General features: G+C 39.3%; 1 protein-coding gene across 1 annotated transcript in view; it reads left to right on the top strand.

The window, feature by feature from the left end:
- The window catches only part of FLT1 (fms related receptor tyrosine kinase 1), a gene marked incomplete at both ends in the record, with an annotated part of 100,956 nt that overhangs the window by 11,598 nt on the left and 69,387 nt on the right, over positions 1-19,971 (top strand). The window contains 5 exons of the mRNA XM_079548440.1: positions 2,934-3,030; positions 3,369-3,589; positions 12,863-12,987; positions 18,320-18,482; positions 18,570-18,706. Of these exons, the coding sequence (XP_079404566.1) occupies positions 2,934-3,030; positions 3,369-3,589; positions 12,863-12,987; positions 18,320-18,482; positions 18,570-18,706 (743 nt within the window). The remainder of the gene's footprint in view (positions 1-2,933; positions 3,031-3,368; positions 3,590-12,862; positions 12,988-18,319; positions 18,483-18,569; positions 18,707-19,971) is intronic.

Here is a 19,971-nt window from a genome sequence, read left to right as displayed (position 1 = left end):
ACTAAGCATTTCTGTTGGTATAAGTATTGTCTTGTCTTGGCCGGAAATATCATCTTTTTCTTCAGCTCTTTGTTAGTGGAAAGCTAAATTAATGAATACATTAAAAATCTGATTTATGATACCAAATTCACTGATACTAAGTCTTGAGTATTAATGTGATTTAATATTGTAGTTGTGTCTGAAATGTAATTGGAATCAATGGTGAAACTCTGGCTTATAGCAAGGGGAGCAAAGATAGAGAAAACCTAGGCACTCCTTAAAATCACACCCATAATATTTACAAATGCTGTGGTGTCTTCTAGAGACATGTAGTATGTGTAAGAGGGCAAAAGCTTCAATACGTACCTGGCATATCTGGCTTTCTTTTTTGCCCGAAGTGTAAAGATGAAAAGATTATTATTTTTTAATTTTCATTTGATTTTAATAACTCTAAAGCCCTGCACTACCAAGCTGTCATGTTCCATATGCTTAATTTAAGACAAATCCTGAGATTTGTATGTGGGAGTCTTTTCTTATATCTACATAGAGCTACCAAGATAAAGGTTTGTAACCTTTATGATGCTTTCTTGCCCTTTACCTTTGGCAGACTTGGAAAACAACAGAGCCCCCATTCCCAAGTCTGGTCTCATGGTCCTGGCATGGGTCAAGCGCAAACATGCTGCTGCTGGCTGCCTTTGCTGCTGGCAGGGTGCTTCCTGCAGTGCCGAGCAAAGCCCTGCACCCAGCATGGAGCATCCCATCCTCTGATAAGATGATGAGGGAAGTACAAGTCAGGTTCTCGGCACTTAGCTTCAGGGATGTTATTTCAGAACTGGAAGTCAGTAGACTCAAAGGTTGCATGCATCTGCAAGAGACTACCCCATAAAAGCACAGTGTGCTATTTGGCAGACCCACAATTTCAGAGTTGAGATCCTTAAATGGTAGGTGAGGAAAATGTACGCCTGCAAGGTACCACATAACAAATTGCTTCTTCAAAGATTTTCTGCATCCTTTCTCTCTCCTGCTAACAGCTGGAAGAATGTATTCATTTGTAGGTCAAGGTCTGATTTTTCTAGACTAATCTTGGGGAACTTTGTGTTTTTGTACCTTATCACTATTCAAATTTCTGGTAATGCTTGTGGTAAAGTCCTGAAAACTTCTCTTTGTTCTGAAAACTTGTTATGCCCTTGCTTGAAGCCTATTCAAGTGGGCTATAACTTAGTGTACGCTTTACATTTTCTTCTGAACAGGGATGGATGTTAGTATATGAAGGAATGTCACTACAGTAAGAAATACTTACTGACAATTGAAAACAGCTGGCACTTCTAGGAAAAACTAAACAAGAGCAAATGAAGGCAGCACCCCCTTACCTTTTATACAAAATCCTTGTACTTTAGCATCACTTCCGACAAGTGGAGACTTGCTTTCTAGCTCTTTCTTAGGCTGAAGGAGTTCCCATCCTCAGATGCATAACTGCCGAGTAAAAGTTGCTGAATTTGGAGCATCCATTTGAACAGAGTTTGTCTATTCAATATTTAGTGGCCAAACTCACAGCTAGAATTGTTGCCTTATAGTTCCTTCTACAGTCAGTGGAAGATTGGCCTTCCCAGTGGTCATTCACAACAGCCACATGATCTCACCTATTTCGACTGTGTGTGATACACACGGCTGTTGGTATTTGGCTGCAGTAGAAACCTCTTAGAAGGGTTTGAAGTAGCTAAACTCAAGATACACTTGACTGAGTTCTAGAGGAAAATCCACAGTACCCTTGTTTACACAACCCCTTTGCTTTCATGTGTTGAAAATGAAATATTTTCTCTTGGAGTGAAGTGAGTTGGAGTACTCTCTAATCTTCTCTCACAACACTAAAATCTTCACAAATTGCAGTCAGGTCACGGTTTAGACTTGAAGTGATTTTAAATCTTGCAAAATATTTATGTTCCTTGATTCTGGAAGACTTTGCTGTCAGTGCGAGGCAGTAAGATCAAGGACTGCTTCTTTGCCTGGCCATTCATTTTTCTCTGCTTTCCATGACAGCTTTTGTGGCAATAGCTTATTATGGTGCAAAGATAAAGCATTACACCTTTCTGCCACTTGTTGGCTTAATGCACAAGAAGATCCTGCAGTCCTCTGTTCTTCTGTCCATACTTTCCCTTTGACTTTCTAAAAGTTGCCAACACGCAACTTGCAAGAAACCTGCCTTGATGTTTTCAAGCATCCCAAGCCACCCCATGCTATACTGATACTCAGGTATGCAGGGTTTCACTCATCACACTGGAATGGTCTGGCCAAGATGGGAGATTTGTTGGCACATTCGCTTTCTCAGCAAGCAGCATGTCTGGTACTTTTTCTTAAAATTTACCATACTGCTGTGCAGTTATCTTTTGTCACCACTTTACCTAAGGAAGCCTGCAGCTAGTGAGGGACTATAGTGCAACAGCACTGTGACCTTCAGAGACAGGAAGGGAAGGTCCTAAATCCCCTTTGCCTCCTTCCAAAGCATTCTCAGCTTTGCAGTGAGGTGTTTGAGTGAGAGTTCGGGATCTCAGAGGTCAATGTCTGGTTGTGGCCAACTATTCAAGAGGCTGCCATTGCAGCATTTCCTAAGGAAACACAGCCAGCAGTGCTGGAGGACACACTTCCCTGGTTCATTGTGCAGACACAAGGTCCTGAGCTTTCTTCAAGATTTACTCAGTGAACAACTTGAGAATAAAATTGTTGACCAAATCTTGCATTGCTTCCATGTCTTCCTGCTTTCCTGAGTGATTCTTTCTTAGAAGGATACAAGTTCTGAGTCAGAGAAGCATGATTTTGCCTAGAGGAGAGGAGTATGTGTGGTAAGGGAGGCACTTCCTTTGCTTTGCTTTCTCCTTCCGGTGTAGCGTCCTAAATGTGAGTGGGCTTGGAGCTGGATGGTTTGTCATTGTTAATGCCTTTCTTCTTTGTTTTTCTAGGATCGACTTCAGGATCAAAATTAAAAGTTCCTGTGCTGAGCGTGAATGGCAGACAGCACATTGTTCAAGCAGGCCAGCCTTTAAATCTCACATGCAGGTAACCAGCTGAGCTGGCTTCTCATAATTTGGCTGAGAATTCATATACCTGATACTTTCTTTTTTTTTTTCCTTTTTTTTTTTTTTTTTTTTTGTAGCTGAAATTAAAAAAAATAGAAAAAAAAAAAAAAGAAACCTAATGGTGTGGGGAAAGGTGGGGAGTGAACTTCAATGGCAATTGTTTAGTAGTTCTTTGTTGTTTCTCTTGTTGTTTTTGGAAAACAAGATAAAAGAGAACCCCAGAAATAGCCTAATATAATAAAACAGAAAGCTTGGGAACTGGAGCTGTATCACTGCAGCCCAACATAATTGTTTCTGCTTCCTTATCTGTATTTGCAGGGGGGAAATGCTTCATTCATGGTCTTTGCCTGAAACTCTAAGTAAGGACAGCAAAAGGCTGAATGTAACTAAGTATGCCTGTGGAAGGAATGGAACACAGTCCTGCAGCACTCTGACCTTGAGTAGAACTCAAGCAAATGACACTGGAAGATATAGCTGCAGATACCCGACGAGTCCAGTGAAAAAGAAGAGGGAATCTATAGTCTACGTATTTATCAATGGTAAGATCATGGGTTTTTTTAATGCTTCTTAGTTTTTTCGTTTTTTGGGTTGTTTTTTTTTTCAGTGCAGCAAAATGGATAAAAAATGCACATCAACTGTGTTTATATAGTAGAGTTTTGAATGATATTTTCAGCTTCACAGATGTCATGATAATTTACTAATTTGTGTATGTATTATGAGCTTTGGAAAGCGTGTTTTGTTATTTGCGATGAAATGAAGAAAGGAAAATACCAAACCCAACTGGACCCCTGGAGTAACTCGAGCTCCACGTGGAAGTACATTAGAAGTGATTTTGTGAAATCATGTCTTAATCAGAAGATGACTGATGAAAACCATTTATCTGATGCACTGTCCACTTTACCCTGCCTAAGACTGTGCATTGCTAGACAGAAAGGTGCTAAAGCTGTTTTTCTAGATCACTGAATTTTCTCACGCTACAGGAAATTAATATTTGCATGCAAGTCACATTCAGAAAAGTGTTCTGCAACTCATGTTACACCAATTGTAAAAATCTAGAATAATTGGATTCAAAATAAATACAGAATTGTGTTCAGCAAACAAGTACTGTGCAATATATGGGAAATGCTGGAATTAGGTCAGTCAGGCTATAACAGAAATTGCTTTCTGATCCTGTCTTCTTCCAGGATATTAATCAGACACTCCTCAAAACATCTGAATTAAAAATGAACAACAGTATAAGAAGAAATTATGAAACTTTTAACTTTATCACTGTATTATATATTTTAGTTTTTCTCAAATTTTTAAGCAAAAAGTTAACAGATTACTATGGGGTATCAGGATTCACAGATTTTGGAAGCCTGTGTTAGAGAGAATGCGCAACTGGAACTTTTCCAAATGATGTGTCTGCTGCTTCTAATGAGTTCACATCAGAGTGAATTAGCCTTTGTTTTCAGTCTGTGACACAGAGAGCAGGACTGATGCTATGGAAAATCAGAACCAAGTGGACCACTCGCTACAGAGACAGAAAATAAGATAGCTCTCCCCATTATTTTGGGTTGCCTTACTGATACTTACTGAATAATCCATACTGTTCATCCAGATCTGTTTCATCTGAAATACACTGTAGTATTTTCCTCACCCAACTACTTACCTGCAATTCATTGGATATCCAATGACAGATGCATCAAAAAAGGCATGGTGAAAGTAGAAGGTTATCTTTTTTAGCAATCAACATTTGCTTCCGCTTAGGGAAATTTACAGTTTTCTTGAATAATTTCTTTGAGTTTCCCACCATGGGACCTCTTTGAACCTCGTATCTTGGACCTTATATTTAGTTGAGATCTACCCACAGTGCTCTCCATTTACGAATTGAGAAGAGCAAGGACATTTGTGACCCTGACTGAGAACCTCTCTGCTAACCCAATTTATATTATATGAGTTTCCCTCACGTTCTCTTGTTCTCCTTTCTGTTTGACATGTTAATTTTTCTGGATTCTGAATTATTACAAATTGAAGACACAATTGGTCATACTAACTCTTCACTGCTTTCTGAGCTGTGATTGGCTTCCTTGCAACCAAAAGAGAACCTCAATTAGATATATGTGAATCAGTTAATCTGCCTAATTTGCATGTCAGTAGACAAGTAGTCATTAAATAAATAGCTTTTGGACAACCTTGAGCTCCCTCCAAAAATCTGTTAAAGATAAAGCAGAAAACCTGAATGCCATAATTAATTTGATTTTTTTTTAAGAGTGGCTATTAAACACTGATATTGCCATTGGAATCACTTTAGACTATGTTTTCGTCCTTCCTTTCCTGACCAAAAACAGTAAAGTGTAGAAGGGACTACCCTCTAGCAAGCTTTGACATCTTTGGCACATTAGTTTTTGGAATTTGACAAAACTTTTGATTGAAAGACAATTTCTTAACACGTAAATGTTAATTGTGTCTCACAAAGTATATATATGAGCTCGGTAATCTACTGATGGTAAAGGAGGCTGCTCGTGTAATGACTGTTGAAAGATCCACTCTGCCCCAAGGAGAGAAAAGGTACAATTTCAGGGAGAAATTTTGAGCAAATTGAAAAGAAACAAGACTCTGAGTACCGAAAGTAACCCTTTCTGATCAGTGTTCCATTAGCATTGGGAAGAAAATAAGGCATCACTTAATATAAGTGTAAGCATACATGAAACTCAATTAACCTGGGTTGAGTGGCAGAGAAAAGAGGATGGTAGAATGCTCTGTTAAGACTATCTTTATTGAGTTTAGTTTTATTTTAAAGAAGATTTTGGGTACTTAGGAAATAAACATTTGTAAAAGTCAGGTTCCTCCTCGGTTTGTATTGTTTCCTGTGGCAGGACATTGTGTCAGTCCATTTCCCATATTAGCTCCATGTGGATCCCCAAGGTGCCTGTTTCCCATGTTTTAGCATGCTGCAGATGAGAACAAATAGTTGCTATTTACAAACACGGGGTCCAAATCAGGAAAGCTGATATTGTTTGTACAGGAAGTCATCACTGATTGTTTTAAAAACGTTATTCATTTCCGTAGTTAGAATGATACTGAAAATGAACTGGATTAAGGGGAGAGGAAAAAAAAAAAAAGAAGAAAAAAAAAAAAAAAGAAACAGAGTAAATCCAGTAAATCCTTTTGTTCAGGAATGATAATATGCTACAGCAGAAGGCGAGCTTCTGCAGACAAAAACGAGATGCAAGGTGATAAGAAAGAAACTGCAAATCCCACGTCTTGGGATGTCTTAACACATTTCTGAAGTGATGAAATGCAGTGTTTGGGTATTCAAGAACCAGCAGGCTGGTGACGTTTTGCTCAGGAGCTAGTCCTGACACCACCCTGCTTTTAGCTGGAGAGGTCACTACTGAGTTGCACAGTGGAGTGAGTGCCACAGCAATCCTTGGCCACGCACAGCTCAGGGATTGAGGCATCAAGCAAGGGAAATGAAGCTTCTCAAGAGCCTTGGGTTTTGCTCTAAGAAAGCTGATATCCTGACTTCTACCATGAGCCATGGGAAAAATCCAAAATGAAACATAAGCCTCTGTGCCAATTTCTCCACTGTGCTGGTTCCAAAACTGCTCTGATCTTTGTTTTGTTGCACAACTGCAATCTGTAAATTAAATGATAAGATTTGTAATGAATTCTCACTGTATACATTGGAGTAAGACATGGTTAGTTTTCTACTTGGAAAGAGATCATTATGTAAAAAAGACAGTTTAAAAGCCCCAGACTGGGAGCAGGCTAGTTTGAAACCTACACAGATTTCCCCAACAACGTTTCTAAAGGCTTTTTTTTTCTGTCTGCCTTCATTCCCATAGTTCCAAGGCACTCTTCTCCAATTGTTGGAGCTCATTCATTTTCTTTCTTCTTCAAAAATTTCTAGTCCTCTTTGTTCTCATCTCTTTCTTCCTTTGCCTTTGATCACCTGTTCCCATGATGTAACAGTAAAGCAAGTAAGTCCAATTACCTTAATATGGCAAGTTTAGATAATTGCAGGAATTTGAACTGAATTTGATTCAAGTTTAATCGTTGCTACTTCCTGTGATGAAGCTAGCTTTCAGCAATTAATACATGAGATCAATGTTTTAGTTCTACTGCATCAGAGAATTTTTAAGAGAAGTTGTACTTGACTTCAGATATTAGCCCATCACTTAGTCACAGTTCTTCTCTTTTTGTCTCCTCACACTCCCACTGTGCATGTTTCTGGCCACATACTTTTCCTTGCAAAGACATTTACTGATACTTCAGTTGAGCACCAATTAAAATATTCTGTTTTAAAATCACACGTTTGTGCTAAGTTAGTTGTCTATTTTCTTTCTGTGCTTAACAGAGAGAAAAAAAAAGTACTTTCTGATAGGTGTTTCTCCTCACTGACATGTTGAAGAATCTTGAGGACAGTCTTAGGTGGGATGTCTTCCTTTGAAAGGATTTCAGTCAAATGAGGCAAATCAGAGCTGGATAACAAAAGGTCCTGAGAGCTATGCTTGTACTTACTGATAACTGGAATATCAAACATGTCCACTAATTTTGGATAATAGACTTCAGATGTGTCTCAATTTGGACACTCCAAAAAGAAGGGCTTTAAAATTATTGAATGTATCAAATTTCTTCATAATATAAGACTCTGGAGAACCAAAATATCCGGGGTTTTGAGTGCCTTCTCAAACTCTAGAATTGCTTCTAGCCAGGCAAACCATGTCCTGTCTCCCTGGGAGGTCCAGTTGTTGACTGCTAGCTAGATCCAGCTGTATGGATTTAACATTTAGGTTGAGTAGATTGAATCCTGAAACCCTTAAAGTCGAGCAGGGGGGTTGGAGGGGCATCAAATTAGTTCCCCAAAAGGGTCTCTAAGACGAGAAGCTTCAAAGTCAAAATAATTTAGATGGAAGCAGCAGCAAGACAAAATACCTTGAATGTCAACAGTAAAGAAGAACATCTTTTTCTTTTTCCTTCTTCAGAAGTAATGTACCCATAAAACAACCTGCTGTTGCTGAAACTTGTGCTTTTTCTTTCTTTGCTTTTGGCACAGTTCTTACATATGAGCTGTATTTTCTGGCTTATGCTGTCAGAGTCAGTGATGTGATAGCACCTCTGTTATGAAAAGGAAACTAGTTGGGATTAAACTGTGCTACATCTGTACTGAGTACATAGACATATTTTTAGTGACTCATGAGGTTCCTGTTAGAAAACCAAGCTTTCTCAGACTCCCTGATGTAAATTACCACTAATTGCTATACATCTATAATGTCACTGTGTCTACATGGACTTCATATCGTGCTTCACTGTGTTGAGCAGAGGAGGTTCAGGAGCTTTGGCAGCATTAAATGACACACTCAGCTCTCTGAGGTCTCACTTCCTCACCAGGGCTTATGGCTGCCACTGAAATGGAAATCCATTTTCAAGATGATCCATCATGAGGGAGGGATGTAACTGAAAAAATGATCTAATGACCAATGGCCTTTCTAGAGTTAACTTTCTGAACATGGTAATTACTGCAGTGTGAATTTCCTGGTTAAAGTAGATGAGAGTACTTTTTCATAAGAACTGCCACTTTTTAAGTGTGTTACGGACCTATGTTGATGATAGCATAGTGTAACTGGCCCCAGAGGAAAACAAACCATGCTTAGAGATCACTGCAGTTATGGTAGCAATGCTTTGCATCTGAATGTGCTTCAGATATGAAGTATTCCCCTCTTTTTTCTTTTGATTTCTTTTCTTGACTTCTATGTTTACTAATTCATAGCTCATAATATCCCTCTTCAAGTTTTAGAAAGAGTATCATTTTACAGTTTAAGGCAAGACAAGAGTGGAAAAGCCATATTACAGAAAGGCACTGTGCTTCCCATGCTTATCCCCATACAAAATGAGATTTTTTTTTCTTAAGGATCATAGTCAACTATCTGTAAGTAGATAAGTAGATGCCTTTCCTACAGCATGATTAATTTCAGCCTCAAACAGATGTCTGGAACAGGTCAGGTGAGGTCAGTTCCCATTCCAGAACTGAACCATAATTGGTTTGGCTGTGTAGCTCAGAAAGGGGTGTCTATGTTTTAGATGTGTAAATGAGGTGAGATCCACTCCCAGTCCAAAAAAGTTCATTACATTGAACAACCCTATTGATGCAGTCAGCAGCTAGTCAAGGTAAATCCCAAGAAAGGGAAGGAGAATTTGGTAATTGGACGATTAACTTTCGTGAAGTTCATGTGTTTATACTTCTGTGCATATGCATGAGTGAAAAAGATTTTATGTGAATGTGAGGAGACTTGGTTCTACTGGCCTGAAAAAAAAAGTTAATGATGAGCCAAGTGTAAGTATGTATTTTGGAAGGACAAACTTAATAGATTCCAAGGAGCTCAGACTCCTGCAGAGAGTTTTCTTGCAAATGTGTAAGCATTCTGTCTTACATAGCTCAGATTATTAAAAACAAAACAAAGACGGGCACAGTAGCTGAAGCATGTGGAAATAAAGAACCTCACCATCTTTTCTGAGTGTGACATTTCAGAGTTGGCTAGTTTGGTTGTTTGTGCAAACCCCATGAATAGCCTAGACAGGTTAGTGATATCAGACATAATATTGCTTGTATTAAGCCTCTTATCAACTTTGTACCTGGCTGCCAACCAGCTCTGTAAAAAGCTGCTATTTATATTCTTTAACAATATAGCAAGCAACCGTCAGATTTCATGATTTCATGACTGTTCATTGTGGTTTCATGTTGATTTTAAGTGAGAGATATTGTAAGGAACACGGTCAAACCACTACACAGTCGTTAATTACAGGCACAGTTAAAAATATTATAAAGTGACATTTAAAGCAACATCGAGCGTATGTAAAAATTTTGTCTATCCGTCCTTCACCTTGCTACCTTTGTAAGCAACTCTGAAGCTAAACAAATGAACAAAACCTCAAAGATCAAGATCAACTCAGTTGTATTCCAGATCCCAATGAAGTTGAATGTGGAAACTCAGATGTAGTCTTTAAGAGTGGTTGATCCATGATATTCCTTTTCAGAGAATCACTGCAATTAGAAAAGACCATCAAGGTCATCCAACTGCGTACCCATCAACACCATGCCAGCTAAACCACATCCTTCAGTGCCACATCTCCAAATTTCTTGAACACCTCCAGGGACGGTGACTCCACCGCTTCCCTGAGCAGACTATTTTATGTTTGGAACTTTCAGAACCTCAAAGTATGTGAAGCTGGCTCAGAAGACCACTGGCAGGAGTTTGGGTCATCCCAGATGTGTTCCCAGCCAACTTTCAAGGAAGGGGAAATATGGCATTTACCTCCTTGCAGGAAAGAGTTGGGAGGAAGTGTAGCAGCAGCCACTGGCTATGGCTAAAGCTGTGATGGGAGGGAAAGAAGAAAAAAGAAGCAAGATGTGCTATTATTTAAGTGAGAGAAGGAACTCCATGTCATTGATGTACTCTTTTCTGGTGCTGTGGGTTCAGCTCTGCCTGCACCATGCTGGGAGACCCTGCTGCAGATCCTTGTCTTAAAGTACTGAGTATCCCCTAATGGCCATTAAGACGGAAGGAGAATAAAATCAAAGGGAATCAGGAAAAGCCTCCACACTCATTATGAAAACAAAACTGTGCTAGGAAACATGATGTGTATTCCTTTTAATCAAAAGCAGGAAGGCATTTGGAGCACTTGGGGCCATCAATTGCCCTCCGGCCCATGGCGGAAGTCCCAGTGATGTCAATAGGAGCTCTGCACGCGAATCATAGGGCATGGAGTCGGCTCCTTCTGTCCCTGTGCCTTGGCATGCCACTGCAGAAACTTACTGGGGAAGGTTGTCACCAAGTCTTAAAGCTTACCTAGAGGAGCCATGGCATTTTGTTGACTTTTATAAAGCACTTCATTGACTTCTCCAAACGTGAAAGTGCATTGCTACTGGAAAAGGAGAAAAAAAAGCCTAAACATGGTGTTTTATGCTCATTTCCTGTCCCTGACTTTGGGTGGACAGGAATCCTGTGAGGTCTAAACTGCACAGCCCCCATGGCCTCGCTGTTGGCATCAGTCAGTGGTGACACTATGTCTGCAGACAGCACTGCTAATCTCCAGAGCAGCTCTTCCTCACTCTTGGAATGATCTGGAGATTATCATACAGGAAAGTACTTTGCAGAGCTTGCTGGTTTGGGGCTGGAGCTCTTAATTTTATGACAAAGACGAACAAGTCTTTGGGGAGCAGTAAATCTATTTTTCTGTTGATGTTAAGGGACAGGTGACCTCTTCCATGGCTGTGACCCATGAAAAAAAACAAAAAAAAGTTCTTTTCACCACGCTACAAACAGGTTCAGTCTTGGTCTTTCCTTGTATCGTATTGCAAAGGAAATTAGCCTAACACATCCTTAGAATACTCTTTATTACATATGCATCCTCTGTTACTCATAAGTTCCTTTTGCGATCTCGGCGAATGTTTAACACCTATTGTTAAATAAAGCACTGTGCTAGCCTCATTTCACAAAGTGTATGTTACAAATTCACAAAACCTCTTTGGGAAAACTTCTTCAGTATCCTGGGGTACACTTAAGATACTTGACCTTAGGATTCTCCCTTATATATATTAGGGTAGAATTTGCTTCTCTTCCTATTATATGTTTCAAACAAAAGTATTTTTGCATATCATAAGAGAGAAGATCCTAAGGGTAGAACAATATTATGACAGTGGGAAGTGCAGATTGTTCTTATGAAGGAGAAGAAAGGGTGATGCATTTAGAGAACAACTTGAGTGAACACAGGTCAATATGCAGAATTCTGGTAGCATTACTGTTTAAGGTTTTGTAAAGGGTCAATTCTTGCTGGTCATACTCATTTCTTTTCCAAGAAGGATTTCCATTGTTATTTTGTATGGCTTTTGACTGAGTGAAAATAATAGGATTTGCCTGAAAAAACATTGGAGCCATAGATAAGCGTGGAGCTAAGATCTAAGTGTTCCACTTTTTCAAGAATTAAAAGTCAAAACTTACATGAATTTGGAGGTAGTCTCTCTGCACTTTGAGTCAAACCAAACTTTCACATCTCAACACCTGCAAAGAAGATTTGGAGCCAGAGCTGGTGGCTTGAGCCCCTCTTTGTTAAGTGGCTCAAACAATAGCAGCAGCAGTGTTCCTTGTTCCCAGTGCAAGCTATTTATGACAATGCCCTTTGTTAAAGAGGTTGTTCGAGGGACGGTAAACTATTCTGCCAAGCTTTCGTTATTGAGTTGAATGAAATAAATGCTTTCCTGGCATTTTCCTTATCACAAAAGAGATATATAGGTATTGTGATGGAGGGAAGGAGAAGAACAGTTAACTCTTGCTAGCCCATATTCTGAGAGTGTAGCTGGAAATATGGTTGAATAACAGTGTTCATAGCAAAGTCAGTGTGTTGTTTTTTTGTGATTTTATTTTCTGCCATTGATTTTCTTTGTTAAGAGCATGAACATGTCTTACGTAATGTTTCCTGAGAAGTGAATTTCAGCTTATATCTCATAACTACTTCTCCAGAAACACCTTGAAGAAAGAAAGACGTTTTCCGGCAGTAGATACAATGCTATAATGAGAAAAAATGTATGCAAACTCCCCTGCATTTTAAAGGAGATACTGAAGTACTGGTGTTGACATTTAGAGATAAATGTATTTTCAAACATTCAGTAATGCTTTACTGAAGTTGATTAGATAATAGTAAGCAGAAGAGTAATTTGAGGACTTTTCATTATAAATAGGATTGATCAGATCTTTCCAGGCTGTTACAATTTCCATGCACTCTCTGAAGATTTCATATATTAACCTTTTCTTCTTCTTCTTTTCCTGCAGATACAAGCAATCCATTTGTAGAGATGCACAGTGATATACCTAAAATAATACACATGACGGTGGGAAAAGAAATGATCATTCCTTGCAGAGTCACAGCACCAAACATTGCTGTCACGTTAAAAAAGGTACTGCAATCCAAGCATACTCTGACAGTGTTCTTGCTGATGTGGATGCTGCATTTTGTTGTTGTTTAGAACTATTGTGGAGATTTTGAGCTATTTCAACTATTTAGTCTTTTTTAAATAGATTTCTGGGTGCCAGCATGTTTAGAAGTATTTCAACTCAGGCAGATTGGTCTCGTATTTTAAAAAAGTGCTTCGCCAGATCTCTTACACTGCATGAGAGTTTTCTAAACTTCAGTGTTTTGTACATTTTTATTGAAGGTCCATTGTTACTAAGAAGTTTAACTTCTGAACAGAAAGGTTTCTCAAGCCCTGGAGGGAATTTCTTGTTAGAAGAAGAAATTTCTTCCCTCCTCTTCCCCTGTCCTACCTCCTCTTTCCTCTACTCCTATCAGCTGGAACAGCCTGGAGATGTGCTGAGTCTGCATAGAACATTTCTTCAAACTTTTCCTTTCCCCTTCAACTTTGCTTCTTTTTTTGTCCAAATGCACTTATCAAACAGCACACAACTTCTCTTTGTAGAGAAATTTGTGCAGGATTTGAGATGGTGTTACAGAAAATCTGAGCACAGAGAATGGTGCTTCTTTTTTCAGTTCTTTTGTTTGGCTTAAAAATCATGTGGAGGTGCCAGTGATGTTTCTAAAAAAATATTTATATTTATATATATATGGAGTTCTATACATAGATACATAGTATAACCAATGTTCAGCACTTTTATGAGGTAGCTATTTATTTCATGATAGAATAGCATGTGATTGCTGAAAGCAACCTAAGTGCAGAGAAAAGAAAGTAGCTCCAAGTAATGTGACTGCGCACATGTTCGCACACATGCACACACACTTGCAAGAGCTGTACCAGAGCTGGATGATGCAGAAGACTCTGTGGCTATAGAATCTCAAGTAAGCAGGACTTGGCTTTCTGTAGGATGCGTGATGTAAAGTGAGGACTTATCTGGGCACTGTGGTGCTGCATCTGAAATCTCAGCATATTAAGTTTGTAGCTGAGAAAATTCCCCTCAGTGTTCTCGTCTTATGAAACAATGTAAAAAGCAAATCGTTCTCCTTATTTGGAGGAGGTTGAGGCACATCTACTCTCTTTTATCAGCTTGCCCTTAGATCGGGGTTGTGGTGATGCATCTTTCCAACATCAAAACCAGATGTAATACTCTGGGAAGAAGAAAGAGGAGGTGGAGCCAAGTATTGAAAGAAAGGATCGGTTGCTTACATGTTTTGCATTCCAGGAAAAAGAAATGTGTTCCCAGCATTTCCTGAACTATGTAAATTACAATGCATTACATCATATCTTACTTTATTTATCATCTGTGACATTCATGTGTGAAGATTCCAGCAAATTTTTCCTCACATTACAATTAAGAGATGAACTGAATGCATTTCCCATCTGCTAGTATATTGCTTCTGGAGAGCTGGCAAAAGCCAATCTATTTTTTCCATTTAGCATTAAAGGAAGAAGCCATTGTCCCCGTAATGCAGTCCTCTGGAGCTAGAAAGAAAATCCCAGCATTAGTTTCATTAAATTCTGTATTTTATATTGCCAGGGAGTCAAAATATGGAATATTTTTTGTAATCTCTCTCTTTTGAAAGGACTCATGAGTAAAGTTGCATGAACACTGCCTCCAGCACCTTGTTCCTGTGCAGTGCTACTTTATAGTTGTAGTGGACAATGTGGGAAAGGTGTATTATCCATTTTCAACACTACAAATGATTTTATTACTAAAACTGCATCATTACATTGATCGTCATTTTTGAGATATTGCATTATTCTAACTTCCAGGCTGAACACTCGTACAAATTGTATTGCATAGCATGAGAATCGTATGCAGTGTAGGATTCTTAAAAATGAAGAAGGAAATAGGGATGGAGATTTTCATTCCTATTTCAGAACCAGCCTTCAGGTCCTATTACAATCTATATCTGCTGTAGCTGGTAGCCCTTTCTCTACCTCACTGTATGATGAAACGGTGAAATCAATTGATGGTTTTGACCTTAGGCTTAGTAGTGATATCCACAGCATCTGAAACAATTGTTCCTATTGGTATGATTCTAACAGTCTCATTCAAAATTCCTAAAATAAGATGAAACTTTTTGCAACTAATGTAGGCACTTCTTTTGTTTCTTCATTTCAACTTGTCTTTCTAAATGGATAAAGCATTCCCTTTGGTATGATAGTTTAGTCCTCTGTTTATTCCACTTTTGGATTCTCTGTCATAAAGTCAACAACACCATTAGCAGGAACAGAACTAAATATGTTTTGGTGTAAAATAAAAGGAACAAGAAGAGAGAAGAATAATTACCCGAAGATGTTGAGAGCCACACATCTGGACAGTTTGATTCTTAATAATGCCACCTCATCTTTCCCAAAGTGGTGTAAGGAGGAACATGAAAGAAAGAACAAACATTCAACACTCGAATGTGCATGTTTTGCTTTACTTTCAGATGTTTTTTGCCTTTGCAGACATGTAACCATACACTGACTACGTACTCTTGATCATATGTGCATATGCAAAACCTTGTGATAGTACTGTGTTAATGCCACTTCGTACACACAAAAAATGTCAGTGACTAGTATCAAGCAAAGAAGGAGGCATAGCCTGTGACAAAATTCATTGAAGTCTAGTTTGAAATAAAAAAGGCAAAAGGCCAATACTGCTCTGGGATCCACAGCACTGTGGTATATACAGTTCAGTATGTAGAGAGTAAATTCCATGTTTACTGCAGCCATCACAACAAATGGCTTCTTTGAATGCCTTTGTCTATCTGCTGGTTTCCATTTGTAACCTGTTATTTCACCTGGCTTTTTCTTCTGCTGCTTCAGTGGAGATCGTGCTGTTCCAGCACAGTGTTGCTCCATGGACCTCCTGGACGGTGGTGGCCAAGCTCTGTGGCATGGCCGTGAGCTGCTGGACCCTGCTTTGGCAGGGTGTGAACCAGTTGATCCCCAGAGTCCCTTCCAACTTCAGTTACTCTGTGGTCCTAGGATCCTCTGTCCCATTCTATCACAACACCATGTAACCACAATGCCATATCTCTGGCTGGTTTCCCGGACGCTGGTGTTTCTGCTTATGGTAGAATCAAGCTTTGTGTTTCTATGGGAGTGGGAAACAATCACTTGAACCAATAGGATGGCAAAGGGTAGATGGGTAAGAAAGAGAAGTTTCAAGTAAATAATTAATATAGAGTTAACGCATTTGCCAAGAAACATCAATCTGGAGAGATTCTGAGGCTCTGTCTTAACTCTATCTTCTTGACATATATGAAAACATGTAGAAGAATATGCTCAAACTGTTTCTCTTCCACTGAAGCAGAGAAGCATAAATCTAGCTCTTGAAGGCATGATTATGAGCTAGTTAAACCAAAGCTTGGATATTTGCTTTTAAGACAGGAATGGCAAAAGAATTCTTAGAGTCCAAGATATGGTTGAATGGTAGCCAACAGGCTATAATATAATGGCTTTAGTTATGTGTGTGTAACATACACTTCCCTTGTGATTTGCGTGCTTATTATAATATCTTATCAGCTGTTGTAAAGATAAAGAATTCTACCTCAGCACTTTTATGCTCCCTGTAATTATTGTTCCTTTGATTCATCCTGTGTTTCTGTTGGAGGAAATGTCTTGAGACAAGTTGAGGTGAGCCCAAGGGCAGTTTGCGGTGCACACTGTGTGGGCAGCACAGAGGATGTTTGTGGGATGCTCTGCCATGAAGGATGGCACCAGGTAGCTGGCAGCCACCCATGCTGGCTGTGGCTGGAGAAGAGAGGGCTGGCCAGCATGCAAGACCTCTGCTCACATTAAGGAGAAGAAGGTGAAGAGAGGGATGCCATGAGACTGGGATCAGAGAGAGAGATTGTTGGTCTACAAGCTGACCCAGGGATGGAAGTGAATAGATATGCTCTTTGCTTAAGACACTATTTCATTAAAACTCTGCTACGAGTTGTGATAATCTGATCATTTCTTTAATTTACTGGGTTCTGATTTTAATAAAAAACAGGTGGAGGTGATTTATGTGTTTAAAATCTGTTGGGATGTGGTGCTAACATGATTTAGCAGAGGGTTGTCAGTTAGGGTAGTATAGTTAGGTTGCAGTTGGACCTGATGATCTTTAAGGTCTTTTCCAACCTGAGCAATTCTATGGTTCTATACGCTGTCTTAAAAATAAAAAAGAATAAAAAATAAAAGTTATTTTCACCATAAAAGCAAACTTTATGAAAGTAGATTTGTAACCAGGCTTTGTACTGATGTATGATCTCTGTGTTACCCAAGTAGTGGCATTTATTCTGTCAATAAGGCTGTGTAACAGCAAACATTGATGTGAAATTAAGAGGTGTTGCCTGAGCCTCAGTGTCCATGTCATCCTTTGTCTTTCCAAAATTTTTTATTTCTTATTAAAATGGGGCTTAAAAATCAAAGAATGCTGAAGAAAAACTGTTCTGCTGACAAAGTCGACACTTGATCCCACACAGGCATATTTTAGTCTGCATTAGACTTCGGGTCATAAGTTTATAAAACATCTGATGGTTTTGCATTAATTGCTTGCTGGGTCCTTAATTTCTGAGAGACTTGGAAGTGCCAATTTTTTGTGCTGAACACTTTTCCTCTGGAATTATTTAGTGTTTCAAAGTGTCCTTTCAAAATCAGTACTCAGTATGACTTTCCTCATTGAGTATGAACTGTGGTTTTCATACCTGAGAAGGCTTTGTGGCTTTGAAATTTGAGCTCATGTTGTATGTAATGACTTAGAGAGATGTGTGCTCTGTGATGTGTCAGCTCTGGAACACGTTGGGTTTTTTTAATGCCTTTTTTTTTTTTAACAGTCTAGACCTTTAGACAGCATAAACCTGAGGCAAATCAGATTGAATCCTGCCGGGAATTTGTTAAAGCCACAAAATGACAGCAAATTAAGTCCGTTTGTCACCGCCATTGAAAAAATGTGTATTTGTGTCTCTGTGGTAACACCAGGACACTTAATTGCAAAGGTTCTCCAAGAGGAGCACTTTTGCTGCCAACTGGAAGCCAACAGAATAGCAGCCCAAGCACTGAGGCTAATGATAGTGTCAATCTATTGTGCCTTAAATTACATCCTGTTATAAATAATGAAATCTTGGAAATAAATAAAACGTTCACTTTCTTCACTCACATTTTTTCCTCTACTTTGTGATGAAAATGTGACTTGAAAAATCTGCATAATTAAATGTCATTCTTTCTACGTTGATTGACATTTTTTAAATTTTTTCTTCCCACTCCTTTTTTTGGAGTTTGTTTTGATTAGAGCGTGGCATGAGAATAAGTTGTTTTTATGATGTGTGCTTGCCACTTTTAGATTCCCAGAGAAACCCTAATTCCTGACGGCAAAACGATAATCTGGGACAGCATGAGAGGCTTCAGAATACCTGAGGCAACCTACAGATTCATAGGGCTCCTGAGCTGTGAGACGACCATCGGTGGGCACAAGTTTAGCACGAAGTACCTAACGCACCGAGAGAGTAAGTGGCTTTCCCTGCTGTCCCGCTTTTGGAAGGCATTCTGCCCTGGGGATGTTTCTGAATTCTCCTTCTCTTCATGATGTGCAGCCAACACAATTTTTGACATTAAGTTGAGCACCCCACGCCTTGTCAAGCTGCTGAAGGGAGACAGCCTGGCAATCAACTGTACAGTCAAGGCAGCCTGGAACACCCGCGTGCAAATGACGTGGACTTATCCTGGGGAGGTGAGTGCTGGGGCTGAAAGGGAGTAATGGGGTGTTCCCATAGATCACCCTGCATCTTGCATCCAAGGAAGAATGCTGCCTCAAAATGCTTGCCATGTTTCGCATTCCATCCCTATGACCCTTGCTGACATGGCTTTTAAGATCTTTTTTTTCCCCTCTTTTCTTTCTGGTGGTTAATTGAATAAGTAAACATGTTTACACAATGTACTCTACTATATTGCATAATCACGGGTGAGCGCTAGAATTCTTTCATCCCTGCAAGCTTCTTTTCGACCTGAGGAAACGATAGAAATTTATCACTCAGTCCCAGGCAGGGGCTCTCTCTTGTGACTGAAAGTTTTCGTTGAGGCTGTCTTTCTTAACACATTCATTTCAAAGACTGGCAGACAGTCAGGCACCCCACTCAGGCATGTTTAGAAAAGATATTTTGATTTAGCTAGCCAAAATCTCATTTGTTAAGTGTCACATGAACAATCCACTTGTTTTGACATCTACAGGAATGATCTTGAATGTACTTCTCCTCCCATCATGTTGGGAGCATCCTCATAAATATTTGTCACTTATAGAATAACTGCCAGGAGTTTGTGCAAAGCTGATAAGAAATTTGACATTAGTTTAAGGTTTACAACTCCCATTCCTTTCATGTCAGTTTGATTTATGCTGATGATTCAAGTCAAGATCATTTATTATGTCACTCATTGTGCCTAATCGCAAGCTAAAATTATGAATACATTATGCAGGGAAGATTAATGCAATAATTTCTTGCATGTTGTAGGCATTTTCCTTGGCATTTTTTCCCCACAGAAATGAAGAACTTAGCAACAAGAAATGCTCCAAATATATGGATTTGTTCACTGCTGCCTTACCTAGTCTTAGCATAGCATCACACTTGTGAAACTCTGCTTGGGTTTTATTTGGACGGTAACTGAAGGGTGTTTGGTGTTTATAAGACCACAACAATGTCCTGGGTTAAATAAACTTTGAGGCCAAAGGCTGAGGGGGAGTTGCAGGAAATAACTCCTCAGCCTCGCATTATCTTCAGTTCCACCCTGTTACTCCTTTGCCAAATCTTCTCTGTCACTTCTCCATCTATAGCTTCCAGAATTCTCCCCTTCTTGTGTTAAAGCCCTTATTTTCTATATGTCTGCCAAGCTGTATACTACCTTTCATGTGCCAGCTCAGGGTTTTTCATGAGCAATGCTGGGCGAAGAGTGGTGGGGAGCTGAGCACATTACTATGGCAGGCTGTGCAGATGGGTTGGTCTT

Source organism: Tetrao urogallus, assembly GCF_951394365.1.
Source record: "Tetrao urogallus genome assembly, chromosome: 1".
Taxonomy (NCBI): Eukaryota; Metazoa; Chordata; class Aves; order Galliformes; family Phasianidae; genus Tetrao; species Tetrao urogallus.
This window is presented reverse-complemented; position numbering and strand designations above follow the sequence as displayed.